The following is a 22260-nucleotide window of genomic DNA, read 5'->3' as shown; positions in this document are numbered from 1 at the left end:
ATTTCTTCTCAGAAAGAGCAGTCAGGCACTGGGATGAGTTGTCCAGGGAGGTGGTGGAGTCACCAGCCCTGGGGATGCTTAGGGAAAGGTTGGCCGTGGTGCTTTGGGATATGGTTTAGTGGGTGACATTGGTGGTAGGGGGCGGGTTGGACCAGATGATCTCGGAGGGCTTTTCCAAGCCTGAGTGATTCCAACAGCTGGGTGGGTGCTTCCAGTACCGAGCTTACAGCCTGCCCCAGTGAAATTCCTCTTGTAGCCACCTGCTCCCCGTTGTGCCTGTGGGTCAGGATGCTCTGCTCCCGAGTTGTGGGTGGCTCTCATTTTCAGATACGCCCGAGCATGCCTTGCAGGTACCTGGCACCCCGTGTGACAGCCTCTGGATGCCGCCCACGGGATGGCAGCCCTGGCAGAACGGAGGATTACTGGTGTCAGCGCTGAGCAGAGCGTGGACTGGCAGGTCAGGATGCACCCAGTAACGGAGGGGCGTGTTGGCGTGGATCGGTAACGAAAGCTCACAGAGTCAGGAAAAAATCAAAGGCTCCGACTGCGTTCTGGCAGCTCAAAGGCAACAGGCGCTGTTGTGTGTGCTTTTTTCCCCCCCTTTCAAGAGAACAAAGCCTTCAGCCCACCACACAAAAAACAACCCTTCACCCAATAGCTAAGCTGCGTTGGTTTTAATTAGTTTAGGATGCCTCTCTGTTTGAATGATGCTTCTTCAGTTTAATGTTTGGAGGTTTCTGTTGAATAAGATTTTATTCGTATTTGTTAATAGCTGTGACACTTCCAACTGAACATAGCTTTTGGGTTTTTTTATTAAATTTTGTGAATAAATTTTATGAAAGCTTGCAGGCATACTTGAGCAATTCATGTAGCAATTTATTGTTTTCTTGTGTTCCATGGTTTATTCTGTTGGAAAATTGTGAAGTGTGTCCCCCTTCCCCCTTGCTAGGATTAGTTTTTATTTCATAATTGATGCTGGACTGCTGTTGATTAATAATGTAATATAATTAATTTTAGTCAAAAAGCTTCTTAAAGCACTCTTAGAAGTAAGGCATATGTTGATAAGCCAGTGTGCTGAGAATAAAACAGCTTAGGAAGCTCAGGAAAATGAAAACAAAAATATTTGAGGAACTTGCAAATTTAAGGTTATTCTCAATATGTGTTATTTGTAGAACTCATGATTTAGAATTCACTTGTGCTTTGCCTTCTTTTTTTTTTAATCTATAAAAATTATCCTGTTTTCTCCTACAATTTGTAATACATTTCATCACTTTGAACAAGTGTAGCCATTATCCTGAAATGGAAAATGACTCTCTTTTCACTAGAAGGAGGAAAAAAGGCTACAGCTTTTGAAAGCACACCCTAAACAATTCTGACTTCATTTGTGCAGTCAATAATTTCCTCCAGAGGCTTGACTGATGCTAAAAATTAAGGATTAATACATACCATTTCCGATTTTCAATTAAAAATAAATAAATCTAGACTTTAATATGAATTCTTGAAATTTCAAGTACATGTAAAGTAGCATTTATTATGCTTAAGTTCAGTGTCTTAATTTACATTTTTGCCTTTTTACCTCCTAGCTCGTGATGTTCAAATACTCTACTATAGATCAGGGCTTGGAATCAAGGTTGTGCATACAGTCATTGTTCTTCTCTGTCTTGATTTTTCTTGAACAATGTATTATCATGGAATTCCATTGCTCTGCATTGTTTTTTCTTAATTATGAAAAGATTTGGAATGGAGTTGCTTTCTTCAGAACTGAGTAATTTTATGCTTTAAAATACTGGAAGGTTAAATGTCTGGTCCAGACAGTGATGCTTTGAGGCTGTTTCTGGGTCTCAGGAGTCCTCCAGGTAGGAGGAGTCTTTCTGCATGCTGTGAATTAATGAGAACCTGCCTGTGTGCTGAATGTTTTTCAGAATCGAAAGGGACCTTACCTTTAGCCTTGTTATTATCCACCTCGTTGATTTTGATCATGGCAGTGCTCTATAATTTAAATGAATGGGCGCAACACAGCCTGCCTGTGCTTTGCAGAAAGGTAAATGAAATTTCTGATTGATATTAACTCTGGTGATTTCAAACAACTTAATTCTGAAGAACTACAAAATGAATAAATAGTGAGAATGCTTCTTTGTAACACTGGTCTTTTGTCACAGGTCAGGGTTTGAGTTTTACATGACTTGAGCTGCTAACATAGAGCAGCTCAAGTTTATGATTGTAGAAAGGTATATTGTAAGTTAGAACTATTTTTTTTAATATGGTCTTGAAAAAGATTATCTTCTCTGCTGAGAATCTTAGGAACTCTTGTTAAGAACCTTAGGTGATTTTTTGAAGATGCAGGGATTATAAAAAGGGAAGATTTTAATCAAGTTCAAATTGGCTACAGTGGCCCAAAAAATGGTTGGACAAATTCATGAGGGATGTGTCCATGACTGTTTATTAGACAGCATTATTCACATGCAGCTTGCAGCTCAGGGATCCGTGGACTATTGATTTTTGATAGGCTGTGGGAGAAAAAAAAAAAAAAAAAAAAAAAAAAAAAAAAGAAAATAAAAGGAAAATTGTGCTGCTCTTCTGTGCTCACTCCTGACAGATCTGTTGCTGACCAGCAGTGAAACAAGACACATGCTTAAACAAGCCATCCATCTGAGCTTGAATATGTGTTCTTAGGTAACAGATTTCTAGAGTGCCCTTACCAAAACTACTGATGTCTAAGAATAGCAAAACAAATTGAAACATTTTGTTGTTGTTGTTGTTTTCTATGCGCTTCATTGCATGAAACTAACCCAGTCCTTGGATGACGGGTTTCTAATGTTGAATATGTATCAAAAGGGTGCCTGTCTTAGCATTTAATAAGCCTGCTAAGACTTGGTAACCTACAGAAGCAGGAAAGATAGGCCAAAGAATTTCTGTATTTTAAAATAGAATTGAAACTGGGGAGTTTGTGTACCTGTTTTTGTCCTTTCTTCTCAGACTAAACAATGTGGGAGAGAAGTTTTTTGCAGAAGAGTGTAGTCTGGACAAGAGCAAGTGGGGGGGTCGAGGTGGTGACAGGAGCTGGGAGCTGTAGAGATGCTTTGGATAAAGGCGTTAGGGGGAGCAGGTAGGAAAGGAGCACCAAGATGGGTTGAAGTATGTGGTAATGCACCTTTGTTTTAAAAAAACAGCATGAAAAAAAAAAAAAAGAAGGAATTGCAGCATTCCTCCAAGAGAGATGCAGCAAATAAACAGAATTGCTGTGCTGTAAAGCTTGATGTAATTTGCTTATTGGAAGGCACTGCAAAAGAGCAGAAGCTGGTTTTCCAGAGAAACATTCATCTGTGCTGATAACACATTTGCTTGTTATTTTCTCAGGATCTGTGCCTCGTTGTTTGCAATAATAGGCCTGCTTGTGATTTAGCAAACTAAGATTCCTTAGGAAAGTTTCTCTCCCTGGGGAAACCTAGTCATATTGAGACATGGTATATCCAGAACCGGGGGGAATAGTGTGATATCATGTAATTGATGTCTTTTGTTACCATGTGTGTGGCTGAGATAAAATAGGTGTGCTGCCAATCTTTTCTTCTTTTCCTTCCAACTAACCCGTTGTATTATCATTAGAACCTGACTTGTTCGGACCCAAAGATTACTAAACATTACTAAATATTTTATTTATTTTTAGAAAGAATGTCATGGTACCTGTGGCTGCTAACGTCCTTACTCTGCAGGTAGAATAAGAAGAAGACAAGTAAAATGCTGAGTGTTCCTCCTTGGAAACGAGGCTGGGACAAACGCTCACTAATTGGAGTGAGACGAAAAACGACAGGAAGAGAGAAAGTTATTTCATGGCCCATCAAATATAAATTAATTTAATTTATAATCATTTTGTCCTGGCAAGTCAATCCTACTGATTAGTTGCACTAAGTAACTGGTAAGTTGCAATAGTAAGCACTTCATCAGCTGCCAGGAGATTGGGGTTGTAGAAAGCTCATACAGGGTAACAAAGTGCTATTTAATTCTAGCTTCTCTGAACTGAGACCAAATTCAATTATATTCAGGTTTTCCCGTTTTTGGAGATAATTTGTCGTGAGAGAGAATTTGGGCTTTCCCTTGGAATACTTTCCTAGAGATGGCTTGATCACATAGCTTCAAGTAAACAAGCTTTCAGACTTGGCACTGTTTCAAGCAGGTGTTTCCAAGGTCAATTCCTAAGTCGGCAGTGCCTCACTGGTAATCTTTGCTTTATGGCTAGGTTGAAGAGGTAGTAAAAATACAAAAAGTAAAAATGAGATATGTTTGGATTTTTTTGTTGTTGTTACAAGATTTCACTGACATTTTTTTTCTTTATAAAGTAGGAAACTGGAAAAAGTTGATCACAAATGCATGCTCTGGATTACTGTTTCCTATCTGGACTAAAGCCTGTGCGAGTCAGACAGCACTAGGAACATTTTTACTGCTAAAGCTTTCTGTTCTCCAGAATAGGCTGGATTTTTGTGCACATTAGCAATGGGTTTGCTGCTTTGTTGGGTGATGCCGCAAAGGAACATAACAAAGGCAACAAGCCTCTGAAGTTTAGAGCTTAACATTTGAACTTATGCCTATTTGCTTTTGCTGTAGTTATTATAATGATGAATATGTGACAATGAGTTTAAACCAGAGAAAGGACTCTTAGTTGCTGCATCCAAAAACATGTTTCTAGACAGTTTGCATAAGCAGTCTTTGATTCATCAGAGTCTTAATGGGATTCTCAAGAGAAGGTAAATTTCAAGAAAATCAGTTTAATGGTCTGGTTACGAATAGAAAAAAACAAATGGCTTGAAATTTCAGGCACCTTTTGCTTTATAAAAATAACTTACATTCAGGTGTCTCAGGAGCTGAGCTGAACCTTCAAAACCATTAGTATCAGTCCTGTAGGATGGGTAAGGATGTCTGCGTGCTCTTGTCTGCTCATACCCAGCTTTTAACATGGTTGTGCTGGTTTTTTTTCTCCTTTTGCTTCATCTCCCAAACAGTTGATAATGAAAACTGAATTCCGTTACAAGATTAAATGTTTTGTTTGTTTGTTTGTTTGTTTGTTTTGTTTTTTCTACAAATGCTGTGTGGCTTGCCAGTCGTACTTTTTGTTCTGGGGTCTCAGCAAAGTCAGCCCTGAGTTACTGAAATACTTGTTTTCTTTACATTCTATACCTGTTTGCACATGCTTTTAAATAATTATGTTTTCTTATCTTTCTGTCTTTTGGTGCTGCTGGTAGCCTCCTTGTTTAAGATGACAAGAACAGGAAGAATACTACCTTTGTTCTAGTAGATACTGAATTCCCTGGAGGAGAGGCTTTATCTGAAAAGGCAGTACTAAATTTTGGCTCCTGGGAAGTGTTTTCTGTGGTGGGTTTCACCCCAGTATGTATCTGCATAAATGAATGCTGTGCTTCACTCTGGAAGTGCATCAGAAGTACGTTTCCACATCCAACTCTTGCAGGATGAGACGATCCAGAGCTTAATGGTCCTCAGCTCAAGTGCTGCTTGTGCAGGAGCACACCGAGTCAGATAGTCACCGCTTAGCAGCCAGGGGCTGGGGTAACTAGCCTCCAAAATAAGGTGTCACACGGGCCAGGCACCGTATTCAGAGTGTGTTGGCAGGAGTGTCAGCCTCTCACAGAGTTTTAATTAAGAAAATGAGGTTTATTTTATTTTGTTGATGATTAAGAAATTCCTTCTGGTAAGTATCAGAGATAATTCCAGTGTAGGAGTTGTGGATCCTACTGTGCAGCAAAGGAGAGGAAGATAGAAGAATATGGGAGTACTTGTCTTTGAAGTGTTTCTCATGCCTCCAAGCATCAATTTCTGTGTAGGTAAATCTTGTATGATTCCTGTAGTAACAGCAGCTCGGAGAAGCTATGTTTTCACGTTATAGTAGCAGTGTGTTTCAAGCTGCAGTTTACATTAATGTCAATTCTTTAGAAACTCAGTATCCTCAGAATGATTTTGTTGTGAGAGAAGATCTGGGCGGAATGATTACTCATACAGGACGAACTGGTCATTGTGTTGCTGCCTTGATTTAAGTATCTTAGTGCCAAGGCCAGCAGGGATAACCTCTTCTGAATCGGGAGGCATTGCTGTATCCATAATCTGCGAAGGGGTATTCCAAAATGTATAGGTAGACTGCACCTTAACTAACATGAACTGGTTGTGGGAGCAAGCAGCTTTTTGGAAAATTGTTCCATTTCCCATGCAAAGGTTGGTGTATGTGTTAGGGGCTGTTTCTGTATGTTCAGGGAGCAGTTGAGCTGGATCTGTCTTTTTTCAGTAATGACACACATACGTTTATTTGTTGGCCTTCTTTTATAAAGCAGCTCGTGCCCTATTGATTGGTCATGTGCACCACTGTGATTTTCCCTTGGGCAGTCATCTGAGGTGGGTCTTGCTGCTGAACATTTTTGAACGGTCTCCTAATCTCCATTTACTGGTAGTGTTTCGTGTCTGAGGCTTGAAAGAGGTAGCACAGAAACCAGGTAATTTTAGTTGAATCGAGTTCATCAGAGACAGGAGGATACAAAAGTGACACAGCCAATTAATTTAAAATCCTGGTACAGTGAAGGGTGAATGGTCTAACTCTGCTCTATTCTAACTCTGCTCTATCTTCTTTGAACAGCTTGTATTCATTATAAACAGTGTATGTTAAATACATATCCTTGCAGTAGTTGATGGAAGTTTTACTCGAGTGGCACAGCAAGTGGGAGCAGAGGTATGAACAGTGTCACGTTATGTAGGAAAATCAAGAAGTGGCTTTTAAATTTCTGTTTTAAAAAGGGTCTCAAATGAAATCTAAAATACTGTTTGAGGAGAGTAGTATATACTGTTAAGACAAGCAAAATGAGGTGGTTTTTTTTTTTTTAGATATATATTTTTTAAAGAATATCCTTGCAATTACATCACATACAAAGTTTTAATCCGTGACTTTAGCAACATCACTTCTTAGTCTCAGATTGTAGAGGTTGTCCTCAGAACAGAAGGTGACTTCCTCTTTTTGGCCCTACGATTAATTAGCTTATTTGACACAAGTAGTCCTTTGACCTTACTGCTTTAAGTATTTTTTTTTCTGAGGGTGCCTAACTATTATAAGCCAGACTGACAACGTGCTAACAGACTTCGTTGACGCTTTGCTGTGTAATCTCATCAGTTGCACTTCATCTCCTGAAATTCTAAGTACTGAGATTACCAGCAAAAGAGTGGTGGCACTGTGTGTACGGGTGTAAAAGTATTTATGCATTAACCTGATTTCCTGAAGGTTTATGGCTGCTGTAAATTTCTTGCCCCAAATGACTTCTTCCTGAACTGCTCCTTGAGCAAGCAGGAAAAGCTGATCCTCGGAGCAAAGGATCCACCTGTGAGTAACCTTAAGGAAAATGTTGCTGGCTTTTATATGTGCACTACATAGATAGGGAAACACTAAGTTTAAAATACTAATTTTTGCATGAAATTGCATGAAATTCTAATTAGAATCTGAGTAATGTTTGAAATGACATCGGACTAAGTTCCTAAAAGCCAGGGCACCTCCCGTAGCTTCATTCCTCTGCTTTTCCCCTGATGCATCTGAGAGGTGGCACTCAGAAGCAGGACTGGAAGGTACATTTAACGAGTGTGAAGTAGCATGGGCCCAGACTTTGCTGTGAGCTTGCAGTTGTCTCATTTTCATCAACTTTCTCGATCCTTATTTAGGCAGACAGTCTGTTTCCCTGACAGCTACTGAGAGCGAGCTTTTCTTGCAGATTTCGCCATGCTTTCTGATGCCCACAGAATACAAGCTTTCAGTGACTATGGGGAATTGAGGACAGTGTCCCCCACCTGGGTCTTACGGTGGGGAGAAGGGGCTGGCAGGCCTTGTGCTGGGGCTAGCTGGGGCCAGGGCATTGAAGAGGAGACCTGAAGGCGGAAAACAGCTGGGCAGGAGTGTGGATTTCTTGGCAGGTAAAGGAAGCAGGAGGAAGAGGTTTGGGAGGCATTTTACATATTTTGTTTTTCTCTAGTGGCTTCAGGAAGCTTCCTGAGAGTGTCACCCAGAGTTTTATGACACCCTCCTAAATAGTATACTCCATGCTCAGGAGTTGCTTAAGTTACCAGTGACGTGCTACACCACCCAGCTCTTCCCAGCGCCTAACAGCTTTCTTTCCACTGGCCTAATCAGCTACAGAAGTCAGAGTGGATGCAGACCTGTGGGATACCTGTGGGATCTGTTTGCTGGAGTTTACGAAAAGAAGAGCAAAGAAAAAGAGGAAACAGTCCTAAAATGTCCCTACAGCTAGGATAGGTACAGCCTCCAGGCAAGATATGTAGCATGTTTCTTCATCATGGTGAGATTTCTGTTCCTGGGGAGGAGAAAAGTTCTGTAGCACAGCTGATTTACAGACATCTCCTCCTTGCCCAAGCTAAGTAGATGTTGTGATTGGCACTGCATCATTTCTTGAATTCATCTCTAACTTCTTTTCTTTGTTAACAGTGAAAATATTCCGCTTGCCTTTTAAATAGTGTCTTCACTGTGGCTTGAAAGGTTCTTGAATTAGCAAGAACATCTAAAATATAGCATGTTGCAAACAGGAGTATTGTTGACTATCAGATAATAGACATCTGCAGGACTGTTTTGTAGGTTGCTTTTTGCTTTTGTGTGTGGGTTTTTTTTTTTTTTTGGTTTTTGTTTTTTTTGTGCGTGTCTTTTGTTTTGTGTTTGGAAGACAACATTTTTGTATCACAGGGAACTTCTTGTTTCTCTTCCTTGTACCTTCAGAGGTGGACGGGCCATCTGTGGCTCTATCTCATGAGAATACATCCTCCTCTCAATTCACAGGTTTTATCAAAGGGACAGCTGATTAAGAGCCTAAACTTGTTCCAATTCGCACTTTTGTTTCCATGCCTTTGCTACTTTGTGGACTCTAGCCTTCAAGTCTGCCAACAGTCACCCTGGGACTCTTCTGGCTTAGGCAAGTCAGTGGGGCTCAACAGCATCACCCTACATAAAGTTTGGCGCGGTACTTCAGGTGGCGTGTACAAATGGTTTCCTGTTCAGGCTGGTGCTGGGAAGGGGACGAGCGTATCAATCGGTGCCATTCGTTTATGCAACGAGGTACTTCCAGTAGCTCTGAAATTAGTGCTTTTAAAGGAATGAACTCCTACCTCTTCCCCTTGAATTAGCATTTCATGAGCTTGAACTCCTGTCAATAGGCGTGAGGCAAGCCATTCAAAACCGATATTGATTCCCTTTTTATTACAATACACAAGTTGGGTAGAAACCATGAAATTCAGGAGATTCTCTCTGCTGTTCTGTTTAATGTGTGGGCTTGGAAGGAAAACAATCTCCTTCCTGTAGTAGGTGGGGAGCCCGGCACTCTTTCTTGCTTATTACAATATAGCTGATGTTTTTTCCTGAATCCAAGGCATATCAGACAGTGTATCTCACTTTGATTTGAAAAAGGAACTTAAAAAAATGTAACTGCATTTGAAGAGGGAAAACACAAGTTTGTCTTTAATGTCCTTGAGGCTTTGTGTGCATGCATTACATCTAGATATACGTACATGCATACATACACAAGCAGAAGTTGTGTGCGCGTCGCTTCAAAGGCGTTACTCAGTATCCTCTCGGTGTTGGTGATGCAGAAGGGGTGGCCGCTGCGATGTTTCATGGATGGCTCTTGTTTCTTGGAGCCCTCTCAACGTAACTTGAGGCTACAGTTTTGTCGCCGAGGTATGAGAAGCTCTGAGTTTGAGCAAACTTGCTGGCTGTCCCTGGCTGCCCTGTTACTCACACAGCAGAGAGACTGCTGCGGATTGTGGGGGCGGGAGTGCAGCCCAGGGTGTTTCACAGGGAAAAGGCTGGCATTAGGTCTCACGGTTGCATCTCCTGAACATTGCAGCAGGGAAATGCATTTGGCAAGGTGGTGGGGACAGTAGCTTGCATGCCTTGCTCTGTCACCTACACAGGAGCCTTATTGGTGTTTTTCCCCACTTTCAGCCTGTGCATCGGGCTTTTGTGGCCGGGGGAGGGGAAGGGCTGCAGGGGTGGCCTCTGTGAGCAGAGCCCAGCAGCTGCCCCATGTCAGAGCAGAGCCAGCTGCAGATGGCTCCAAAGGGAGCTGCTGCTGGCCAGAGCTGGGCCAGGGAGTGACGCTGGGTGGGCTTCTGGGAGAGCAGGTTGAATGGACAAAACTGCTATGCTGGGACCCCACATGGAGCAGGGGCAGGGAGGGACCGTGAAGGAGCTGTGGAGACGAAGCCTCAGGGACTGACCACAGCCCCCATTCCCTGTTCCCCTGCGCTGCTTGGGGGGAGGAGGTAGAAGAAAGTGGATGGGGAGAAGGTGTTTTAAGTCTGCTTTTAGTTCCTCGCTGCTCTACTCTGTTAGTAGAAAGCAATAGATTACAGAAATCTCCCTTATGCTGAGCCTGTTTTGCCTTTGGTGGTAACTGTTGAATGATGTCTTTTTCTTTATCTCAGCCCATGAGCCTTCCATCATTTTTCCTCCCTGTCCTTTTGAGGAGGGGGAATGAGAGAGCATTGTGTTGGAGCTTAACTACCCATCTGTGTGACACCACCATAGTCGTCTTTGCAGTGAAAATAACGTTTCAGTCAGAATTAAAGCCTTGCTTGTAACGGCATTAGGACCTGCCCACCACAAGGTGGGAGAGGTGTTGAGTTGGTCTGCACTTCAGTCTAACATCTGGGGACGTGGAGGTAGTTAAACAAACTTTGTATCTATTCACTGCAGTTAAGGTACTGTACACGTGTTCATAGTTCATTTCAGTCCTCTAGCATTGTTTCCCTGTTAAACCACAGCTGAAGAGTGGTGATGCAGAGTAGAAAGCTGCTGAGGTTATCCTTGGGATTTGGGCTCAGCTGACCTTCCTTACAGAGGCGAGAAATGCACTTCACCTTTCTTCAGGGTTGCCTCGGTGTGAGGAGAAGCTGTTTCTCAGCAAGAAGATACTTTAAAAGCACGATAACGCAACTACTAAACCTGTCTGTTTAGAACTAAAAACATGTTAAAAGGAAAAAAAGAAAAAAAAAAGAACCGGAACTCCTACAGGAGCTGCTGGTTGTGTAACTGAGCGTTATGGATGGCATTGCTGTCCTGCGGCAGCTGTATTGCTGCTGCTGGCAACCATTACAGCTAGAGCGAGGCCAGCTCCTGGGTGTCATTGTGTGTGTGGTCACTGTTCGTGAAAACTGCATCTGTAAATGAACAACACGTGCTACCTGCCTTTCCCTGTGTGATGCAAGGTCCATGTATGTGAACTTACGCTGTTAGAGAACAAGTTTTAGGTAACATTGAGTCTAGACGTAAGCTACAGATGTCATAAATGCACCAGCTGTGGAAACATCCTTTGTTAGCCAAACACACAGATGCCCAAAACATGCTTATAGGTATTTGTCATGATTTGGCAGAACTGATCTTGCTCTACAGTTTTATCTTAGGGTAATTCAAGAGGTCATATTATACTTTAATTCTGCATCTGAAGTAATGGACAGAAAGCTGCCAAGCCTTATCTTTAACACCATCTTCATGATTTTTTAGTTTGCCTTTGAGTTGAATTGATTCCAGATTTCAGTAAAGCATATGGAGTGTTTCTCGTGAAAATACATGTGTTTTGCACAGGTCTAAATCAAATGGGAATGAGCTTAGCATGTTTTGCAGTTCAAAATTGGTCTTTTTTTAACTTCACACTCTGAAACTTAAACTTAATAATGATTTATTCTTTGTTCTCACTTCCCACATAAATACACGGGAAGTCTTCTGGAAGTCTTATGGCCTGTGTAAGCCAATGTCAGTGAATCCTGTGGCAAAGTTACTTCTTTCCAAAGTGATGAGTCAGAAGTTAATTTTATGAAACTAATGTTTGGAGGAAAATTGCATGTTTTTCAAAAGGATGGCCTTCCAAAAAGCAGCTTTCTTTTTCTTTTTCTTTTTTTGGGGGGGAAAACGGTCAGCTCTGTCTGAAGAGGTCAGCCAAACAGCTAACTCACTAGGAACTCATTACTTTAACATATCTTCATCAGTCTTTGCATCTGCATTGATAAAAGTTTTGACAAGAAACCTAACCAGCAATCCTTGTGTACTCTGACAACAAAAGTCTTGATTGTATCTTGGACTATGGAGTGATAAGCTTGCAGAGTGCAATTACTGTTTTGTCCAAAATTATCAGTTTGAGGCTAAGTGATTTTTTTTTCCCTGCCCTGTGAAAAGAACTAAATGAATTTTCATGTTTGCCTTAATGTATCTTGCATTCAGTTGATCAGCATTACCATCAGAAAAGGCCCTCTGGGTGAATACCGTTGATTTTTCCTCTCCAAGGTTCAGTCTATTGCTTCTTTCTCTCCTCAGTGCATTTCCTAAACTTCCCGGGTGTCTGTCAGGTAACTGGATTTTCAGAATTTGTGTTCTTGGTCTTGTTGCATTGTGATTTCCAGCAAAAACAAAAGGCATAATGGATAACGAGTAGGTTTAATGGTGCTGCAGATGTCAGCTGTGGTTATTTGCAGTTCTACTTGACCATGCTGGAGAAGCGAATGGAGGTGTGTGTTGCCGCCTTAATCTGTGCAGGACAGCACGTGGAGAAGTTCAGGCTGTTCTATTACACCGCCTTTTTCTTTCCAAGTATCTTTCTGATAGGAGTTTCTTGAACAACACTGGTAAGTGAGTGCAGGAGTTGAATGTGTCCTCAGCAGGTCCACTGCTGACACTGAACTGGGAGGTGCTGTTGACTCGATGGAGGGACGAGGGGCCTTCAGAGGGCTCTGGTTGGACTGGAGCACTGGGCAGTCAGCCATGGCATGAAGCACAACAAAGAAATAGACATGAAGCTGCACCTGGGACGGGGTAATGCCAGGCACAGGCACAGAATGGGACACGAGTGTCTGGAGAGCAGCTCAGCAGAAAGGGACCCAGGGGTGCTGGTGACAGCAGGCTCAGTGTGAGCCAGCAGAGTGCCCTGGCAGAGAGGGCAAACTGCATTGAGGGGTGCGTGAAACACAGCATTGCCAGCCAGTGTCTGAGGAGGTGATGCCTCAAGGCCAGGCTGGATGGGGCTTTGGGCAACCTGGTCTGGTGGGAGGTGTCCCTGCCCATGGCAGGGGGTTGGAACTGGGTGGGCTTTAAGGTCCCTTCCAACCCAAACCATTCTGTGTTTCTATGATTATATGAACTCTGAATTAAAAATAAGTTTCGATCTCAGGGATATTGATAATCTCAGTCAACTTACAAATTCTGGAATGATTTGTGGAAATAGGGTAAACAGGGCACTTAAAGCTTGTATTCTATTATTAAGGCAAAAGCTGTGTGTATCAGCTATAATTCTACATAAAATATATAGGTGAAACTTTGATCTAGAAACCTACCTTGTTACCAGTGTTGCTGAGCCTTCTTTTACAAACACTGCTTATTCATGTTGCTAATTACTTACGCTTACCTAGTTAAATAATTTCGATCTCTGCAGTTCTGTGAGAAATAAATAATGAAGCTCTGGACACAGTTTTGCCCACAAATCACATTTTCTGTAGTTGGGGATTCTTGTCTAATTACGGACACTTACTTGAAAACAGACTCCTCAGGTTTTTTTGTCTGTTCTGGCTGTCTGATCCGTACTGGATTTGGTCATTACCCTCCTAGCAACTGGTTGCAGCGTTAAAACTGAATGATGGACTGTAGAAACCAGTAATAAACATCACAAAACGTGTGTATATGCCTCTGTAAAATATTTGTACACATATGCATATGTATGCACACATGTATGCATAAATGTGTACATACATACAATCCTGTATGTGTGCATATATAGAATGTAGTTGACTGTGCACAAATTAATACAGAACACAGTGGTAGACAGGTGAATTCCTGACACAAGATTGTACTTTGTTGTAAACATTGTCCACTGTCCTTGGAAGTTTCTGATTAAAAGAAAAGAAAGAACACCACCACCACCACCTTCCATGAAGCATTGACATCTATTTAATTTCAGTAACACAGTGTGTTGTGATGGATCCATTTGCTAGCAAATACGCCTCTGTAAACAACACGGCAGAGACTCCTGCAGAGCAAGCAGGAAGAAAGGGATTTAGTTTCCTTCTAGTGAATTTTAAACTTTTTTCAGCAGGCAGAATTGCCAGTGCTAAATGTCAGGTTTCCCTTCGAGAACATGAAGTTCCAGACTCTGACAGCCAGCCTTGCTAAGGGAGGAGGGGGGCAGAAATCAATGTTAGTGACAGGCTGGCTGTGGGAACATCTCTGCACTGTCACTGCTAACAATGTTAGGGACCCAGAGGAATCTGCTGCTGCTGCTGCCGTCCGGAGTTTCCTGTCTGCTGTGCAGCAGTTTTTAGTACAGCGATGCTGAAACTTATGCAGGTGCCCTTTCCTCTGCAACAACACCCGTTCTCAAAACACGTATGTGAGAAAAAGGAAGTTTGTTTTAATTTTCCACAGTTCGATGCACAGGCATACCATGTAATTTAGTTCTGCTGTAAAGACCTACAATCCTGTTTCAGTTCTAGTCATTATCTTTGCTTGTAAAATGGCATAATTTAGGAGTTAGAATTTATCTTTATTATTATTTAGAATTTGTTTCTTTATTATACATATCTGTTACATAAATATGTAATATATTCTTTAATATTATAATTTATCTTCTAAAATGGAATCATTATCTCTATTAATTTTGGGTAGCTTTGAGGCAAGGATCAGAACAGTTATGGTGTACCACTGCAAAAAAAGGTACAGAATATTGGTCCTAATGATGAGAAAAGTAAACGCAGGGAACTTACTGTAAGCTTGTTCTGCGTTCACAAACTAGAGGTACATTTGCACCACATAGATAAAGCTCAGAAAGACCTTTCTATTTCTGTGTGCCTGTCTTCAGTTCATGTGCCAGGCCTTTATACCAAACGTCTAGAAGTGTTGTATTTTAGTTTCTAAACGACAAAGGAACTGATTTTTATATCCCACTATCCTTTCAGCATAGCATGCTTTGAATATTCTGACAGCATGACTCAATGATTTTAAATAATGAATGCTTATAAATACTGGGAAGTTTTATAGAAATAATATAAATAGAATTACAAGCTATATTTTGCACATACACCTATATAAACACTTGCATGTATATACATACAGGGATATGTGTACCTATACACACCTATGTACATATGTGTGCATGTACACACATCTATTGTTTACTTTTGATTTCCACAATCTGTTCTTCATCTAACATACTTTACTGGAGATTTCTAAAACTTTTTTTTTTTTTTTTTTTTTTTTTAATACCTTTGCATTGAATTGTTGTTACTGCGATTCTTAATACAGGGAGCTTAAAAAAAAAAAATTGCAAGATTGGGCACAAGAAAACCAGGATTTTCCCTTAAAAGGGGATCTTAAATAAATGCACAAGTTTGTGTGTGTGTGTGTACAATGTTTTTTTTCCTCTAGTGTGTTTCTCCCACAAAATTCACACATTGAATTTCTTTTACACTTTTCAAGTACATTGTATGTAAATTTCAAACGGGAATGTTCAGAGTTGTTTACAACATCAGTGCAGAAGAGAGATGTTTAAGGGAAACAACCAGTCTCATGAAATCTAACACAGTACTCATGAGCTCATGGTTCCAGGCTGCTGTGAACCGGCACCTCGAGGTGCTGCAGAGCTACACGTGCTTGCAGAGGAAGGAGCACATGGAGCTACGTGGCGGTGGTGCCTGCTGTTCCCTGTCTGCATTACTGTCAGGAACTGAGTTCACCCATTTGACTGGAGACTTGAGCCATAATTGGTGCACAGCAATTACGAAGTTTATTAATTAGTTATGGGGAAACTGGTACGGCAGCAAAATCATCACTGGTAGGCCATCAAAGAAGTTTGCAATTATATTCCAATGCATATCATTATGCCCTTCCTAGGTAGCTGCTAATTACAGGTTTGCAGTCTAATGACCACTGAATCGCAGCTGTGGGAGCATGGCGATGTCTCGCCACCGCTGGCACGCCCCATGGCACGTCTTAGAGCTGCAGCCCCAACCCAGAGCCGGGCTGTGCGAGGGGCCTGGCTCCACAGCTCCACTGCATCGCTGGCTGGAGGTGTCGGCGCTCCTCCCCTTCCTTCTCCAGATGACTTTATTACTTATTCTCTGTTTTCCTGAGTCTGGGGCTAGCCGTGTGCTTCCCAGGCATCTCCTTCACTGCGCCCACACTCCAAAGTCATTGCTGCGGTGTGAGTCCTGTGACCGCTTCCACCAACAGCCGCGTTCCCCAGCACCAAAAGAGTCAGGCTTTTCAGCGAGAGGATTCCCAGCACGTTCATACACGTGGAAAGTCACACTGCTGAAGAGGATTTTCTGCTGTGTGGCCACTCCAGAGCTGGGCTGCAGGAGTTTTAACGCTTTTATGTTTATTATTTAGTATGTGCGTGTACTTACGTGAAGTCCTCTTTTAACCTCTGTAAGTTAACATGGGACTGGCTTCAAGAAGCAAGCGTGTGTGTCTCCAGCATTCAGAACAGCGAGGAATAAGTGTGTTCGTGCAGCCTATAAAATTAAGCTGCATCTAATAGAATCCAGGCTTGACAAGGTGGGTGTAGACATGCAAATCTTTCACCTCAATTTCAGGCAGTACACTTTCTTTGAGTGTGTTTAAACTTTCTGTGCCTGTTGCAGCCACGTGAGAGCAGCATCTAAAACTTCTGATGGTGTAGGTAGGCACCAGAATGCTGTTATTTAGCTCTCTGCATTATCTGCTGTGTTTGTGTTAACACTTAAGTTTTCGGCATTTGAAAGCACATTTGCCCACAAAAAAAAATTAAAATTAAAAAAATCCATAATAGGTTTTCTTAAATAGGTTTCGTGTCTTTTTCATCCTAATCTGCTAAACCAAAATAGCTATGAAAAGTGCAACTCTAGATTCAGTTCAAAGTCTGCTTGTGAGCCCAAATGCCTAGCAGTCTGCAGCAAGCTGTGACAGCCGAGTCAAGTTTTTTAGTTTGGGTACTAGGAACAGATGCCAAAAAGAAAACTGCGTGACATCTGAAGCTGTTTTTGTTATCTCAAGCCAAATAAATATGTGGCCTTTTTATCTATATTTAATGATCTTTTATTATATTGATGCATTATTTATGTAAACTGTAACTAATTAGTAATTTCTGTGGAAAATTTAGGTTTTAGTTTGTTTGTTTATTTCGGGGGCTTTTTTCCAGAAGGACACGCAGATTCTGGCAGTGTGTTCTGGTTCCTTTTTATTATTATTATTATTTCCCGAGAATGGAACCATGGGATTATTAAGAATTTAACTGACATCTGCTTTCTTGAAGAGTTAATTCCATCCTGGAAATGCCAGGGGAACCTGGGGGCAGGGGGGGAGTCCCGTCCCATCCCGTCAGTAACATACAGTTTTGGTAACTTGTAAGAAGTTGAATGTGCTGAGTCTTGAGGGGGAGGGAGGGGAATAACCAAACATGTCTAAAAGTGCTCTTTTCTTTCAAAGTTCCAGTGTTTAAAAGCACGTGGCTTTTTAGCTGACTTCAGAGGTAACGAGTTTCTGCAAAACTACCACACAGCAGAGCATTTATCAAGGAACCAAAGTTTCTACTTCAGGTTGGTGAGGGTGTGAGGAAGCCCTAATCCTACCCAGCACGTGAGCATGGATTCCTGTGCTTTGCTGTAAAAAGGAAACCAAGTAAAATACCTTCTGCGTGTGAGAGCCAAACAGAGCTGTAGGTGGTGTAGCCTACAGGATCCTCTGCTACCACCTTTTTTAAGATATTTGCTTAGTTTGTGAATTAAAATATGCTAATGGTGAGCATTTGTAAAATACCGCTGTGCACTCTTGCACATTATAGAGCTTCTAAGAATTGTCAGCTCTAAAACAAACTCAGATTTCGAACAGGAGGAAATTGTACACGTATCACCTGATGGGATGAAGTTTTTAGCAGTACCTGGCAGGAAAAAGGAAGTCAAGTGCTGTATTCTTTTTAACAAAGCCAGGGTATGCTGGAATTCTCTTGTGGATTAAATTTGATGCTTTGATGGAGACTGTTTTCTTGGGAAAAATAATGTTTAAGTGGATGAGTAAACTTACATTAAAGTTTTTTGGATTGAATCTTGTTCGTCTAGCATATGCAACTTCAAACCTTTGGACAGAAAAACTAGAGGCTGTTAGATATTTTATGAAACTTGGAACTTCAGGATAGTATCTACATGCAGCCGTGACATGAATTGTTTCCCAGTAGCTGTGGTAAAGCTGGCTAGCCTGCCAGCGTGTGATTCAAGCCTAAAACGATGTGAATTGGCTGAAGATCACGATGAGTAACATCCAGAGGCTAAGTGCTGGGTAGGGCTCAGTGTGCTGTCACAGGCTGTGCTCGTGGTGCCTGTGCTGCAGGGTTCAGCCGTGGCTCCTTCAAGAACGTCTGCTCTGGCTACGGCACACCTACAACTCGGTGGAGGGGAAGGAAATTCGTTTTCCCTCTCTCCGGTTCCAGAAGTCAGTAGGAAAGTGCAATTTTAATGCTACATACGTTGAGTCTTATCTGAGGCGGTGATGGCAATAAGGAGGGACAAACATTCCCTCACCCAATTACAGGGCTTTAAGGGGCTTACACTAAATCGCCATGATTTCTGTCTGTGGCAGAATAAAAAGCATATTTTTTTTCTGCCTTTGGCAGCATAAAATCAACAATGGCTGTTAGTCTATTTTGTAAATCTAAAAAGTTTGAGAATCTGTGTGGATATGACCAAACTTCAGTTTAGTTCTCTCCTTAGACAGAAGTCCCACGACTGGGTGAGCCTTTGCAGAGGTGTGCTGTACCACATAAGAGAACATGGCTTAAAGAAACCTGTTGAAAAAGCTTAAGAAGGCAGAAACTCCACAATAGACCAGACCGATAACAACAAAGCAAAGCTTTTCTGCTTTGACCTTGGATTTTTCCACTCGCTGTTATTTCTAATATAACACTGGAAAGAGACTGTTGTCTTGTGGCTAACCAGGGTGCTGAAAATTTTCTGTAGTGAAAGATATGGGGCAGGACTGCACTACCTTAATGTGGAGCGTGTAGCTTCTCTCAGTTTGTGTCTGTGCATATGTACTTCGCTGCATATGTTTGCCTTGGATTGATGAAATAGTTAGTTCTAATTTTGTTCTGTTTAAATATTTGGAAAAAATCTGCGTGGAGATATGGCTGGCACATTGTGCAAAATGCATCTCTGATGCTTATTCCAGCATCAGATTTAAATGCATGACTTGTCAGACGTAACTCTTCGGCAACTAAATCTCTCTTCTGTGTGTGGAAAAAAAAATCTGGCTGGAACATTTGTCTTTACTTTTAGTGTTCACAGGAATTGGGTAATCACTTTAACAATTTTTCCCCAACTTCTTTTGTAGGTAGCATTGGTACTTCCTTTCAATGCCAGTCAATCCATCAAGATCACATTTGCAGCGATGACAGTGATAAGGTGAGGCATACATAAATTTTTCCTTCAAAAGATGCATACATATATTATATATTTATGTATTGTTTTTACTATATAAAGACTGTTTGTTATGCAGGCATAGCAGTCAATTTTAAAAATTAGTCTTTGAGCTCTCTGGCATGCTAAGAAATATACTTCATTCAGGACAATCTCTTAGTAAATGAAGGAGAAATTTATGTTGTACAATATTTTTCTTTTTGCTTGCATTCCCTTGGTAAAAATCTGTTGGTTTGCCATATTGATGCTCTCAGTTAATAAAGAAATGTTGCTGCTAATGGTTAGGTAAGGTAGGATGTCTTACTACCGTTGCTTCAGAAGTTGTAGCCTAGCTAAGTGTTCAGGTTTGTTTTTTGTTTGTTTGTTTGTTTTTTGGGGGGTGTCTTTTTTTTTCTTGTGTGTTTTGTTTTGTTTTGTTTTGCAATGGCTGTATTTTCCTGTTTTGCTATTGGGAACTTCAGGTTTAACAGGTAGGAAACTGTCATTCAATGGTGCAGTCTTAAAGCACCAACCTGTCCAGTAACATAGAAGTGTTTTCCTAGTAATTTTTGACAAGAAATCACATTCTCAGATTGGCTCACAGTCGGTAGCACACTCGTTGTTAAATGTTTGATGTTACTTGGATCAGTAGCACAAGTCTGGCACACAGAAGGGAAAAGATTTCACACTGAACTGCTTGTGAGACTTTGCTTCAAGTTACTGGTATTGATGCTGGGTTTACCTTAGACTTCAGCTGTCCTTAAGTAATTAAGAGATTTTAACTTGAACTGTCCCTAAGAGATTTTAGAGTAATTAAGCAATTTGATAAACATTCATTTGACATGTAACTACATTGTTTGCCACAATGGCACTTCATGGTAAGCTTACTTTTTGGCTTGACATGGCTGGAAGAGGGCATATGTTAGTCAAATTTTAAAGATCATTCTTAGAAATTAGATCTGCATCTTAGTGCCCTGATAAATACAGAGCCCCTGTGTTTTAAAATCCTGGAACAGGTCAGTTTTATAGTTATTCCAACACATCCCAGCACTGGATTTGTTTTCACCGCAAGTTTCTTTTACTGATATACTGATTTTTTCCCCTTCTCCCTCTTTTTAAAAATGCGTTTGTTTTCAGGGACCATGCTATATTTGGGGCTTGGTTTAATGTATAGATACTGGACAAACGTGCTATCCAGAATATGGCAAAATCATTTTGTTTCCTGTTGATTAGCTGGTCATGAATTGTGAAACTCCAACAGAGATATTTTCTCTACTTTGTTTCCAATGTCTGAAAATATTATCTGTAGATTAAAAAAACAGCCAGGCAAAAACAGCTGAAATCCGTTTTTTGTTCTTGTTACTTATTTCTTGTGGTGTTGGAGCTATTTTTGGAGATGCTTAAAGACGGAGTTCCAGCGTCACTTTCTGCTGCGCTTGCTCGCAGCAGCTAAAAGTCTTTGCTGTCCTTCCTCTTTGAAGAGAAAGAGCTGAAGGTCACTTTTACATGATAGATCAGAAGTGGGAAAAATGTGGAAGAGGAAAAAATAGTATAAAGGGCAGAAGATTTGGTTGTCATAGGTTCACTTGCGCAGTTGGCAGTTGTCCACAGCTGGTGGTGCTACCTGGGGAAAACAGCATTAGAAAGTGTTAGTTCCTTGTACCTGCATTGTGTTCACAGCTTTCTTTTAGTCCTAGTGCTCCCTGTTTCTGGAACGTTCTTGGGTGAGGAGCAGGTGGTGGAAATTTCCTTTCGTAGCCATCCTGGCGCACCAACTTGAGGCCGGCACTCCCTTGTAGCCTTCCGTCGTTATGTGGGGGAACAGCTCTGTGGTAGGTGTGGGACGGAAAGAAAACTGAGGGAAGACAGTCCTATCAGGGTAGTTAAAGCTCTTTTAAGGCTTGTTGGAAATTCTGTGAGGTGCTTTACAGGCTCCTTGTGGGATGGGAGTGGGAAGGGGCAGCAGTGTACCTGGCTTGAACTTCAGCTGAGCGCATGTATGGCCCTTTGAGTCGATTGCCTCCGTATTGACAGAGGAATTGGGGCAGAACCTCATTATTGTTATTATTATTACCGCTTGAAGGATGGTGGGTGAAAGACATGTTTCTTGTTGGTGCTGATTCCACACCAGAAGGCTCACTAAGGTGGAACAAGTGTAAAAGCAGAAGGTTTGGGGTGCACTGCGGGAAGTGAGCTCTCCCTCTGCTGCCAGTTCTCTGTGGCAGGGGCTTTGGGTTTTCTGCGAGAGGACACGAAGCTGTTTGGCTCGCATTTTACGGGAAATTCGAGTTGATACTTTGATGATGACGGCCACGTGTTTGGAAAAACAGTGAAAAACAATCCTGTACTTTTTGTTTCTGTGACGTGCCCGTGAATGCTGTGCTCGTTTTTTAACCGAGGAGGTGGGGCACTGAGGCCTCGTTAACAGCACCGGGGAGGGATGTAGGCTAACGGCATGCCTCCTGTTCTGCTTACTGCTTTCTGAGGAGTTGTGTTGCGTTTGGTTTTGTCTGTTTTTAACCCTAAGCAGCTCTTTCTAAAGGCAGTTGGCTGCGATACTGAAGTACCACAGCAGTTCCCTACCACTCCCTGCTTCTGTTCCACACACGCACCTACACGTCGGTTTTGAACCGGCTGCTAGCTCCTAGTGGGAATTTCTACGAGAATTTGATTTGTTTCATTTATTTGTTTGTTTGTTTCGTGAGGCGCCGGTGCCAGATCCGATTTTCAGAGGGGGAGGGGGCAGCGAGCAGGGGAGGGGGGCGTGGCCTCGCCCGGCGGAGGAGGGGGGCGCGGCCCCTCGCGGGGGCGGCG

At 41.8% G+C, this 22260-nt stretch overlaps 1 protein-coding gene across 1 annotated transcript in view; it reads left to right on the top strand.

Moving 5' to 3' along the window:
• The window catches only part of RNF38 (ring finger protein 38), a 114375-nt gene that overhangs the window by 37013 nt on the left and 55102 nt on the right, over positions 1-22260 (top strand). The window contains exon 2 of the mRNA XM_035310176.1: positions 19382-19452. Within this exon, the coding sequence (XP_035166067.1) occupies positions 19382-19452 (71 nt within the window). The remainder of the gene's footprint in view (positions 1-19381; positions 19453-22260) is intronic.

This window comes from Oxyura jamaicensis, chromosome Z, assembly GCF_011077185.1.
Source record: "Oxyura jamaicensis isolate SHBP4307 breed ruddy duck chromosome Z, BPBGC_Ojam_1.0, whole genome shotgun sequence".
In the NCBI taxonomy this organism is placed as follows: domain Eukaryota; kingdom Metazoa; phylum Chordata; class Aves; order Anseriformes; family Anatidae; genus Oxyura; species Oxyura jamaicensis.
This window is presented reverse-complemented; position numbering and strand designations above follow the sequence as displayed.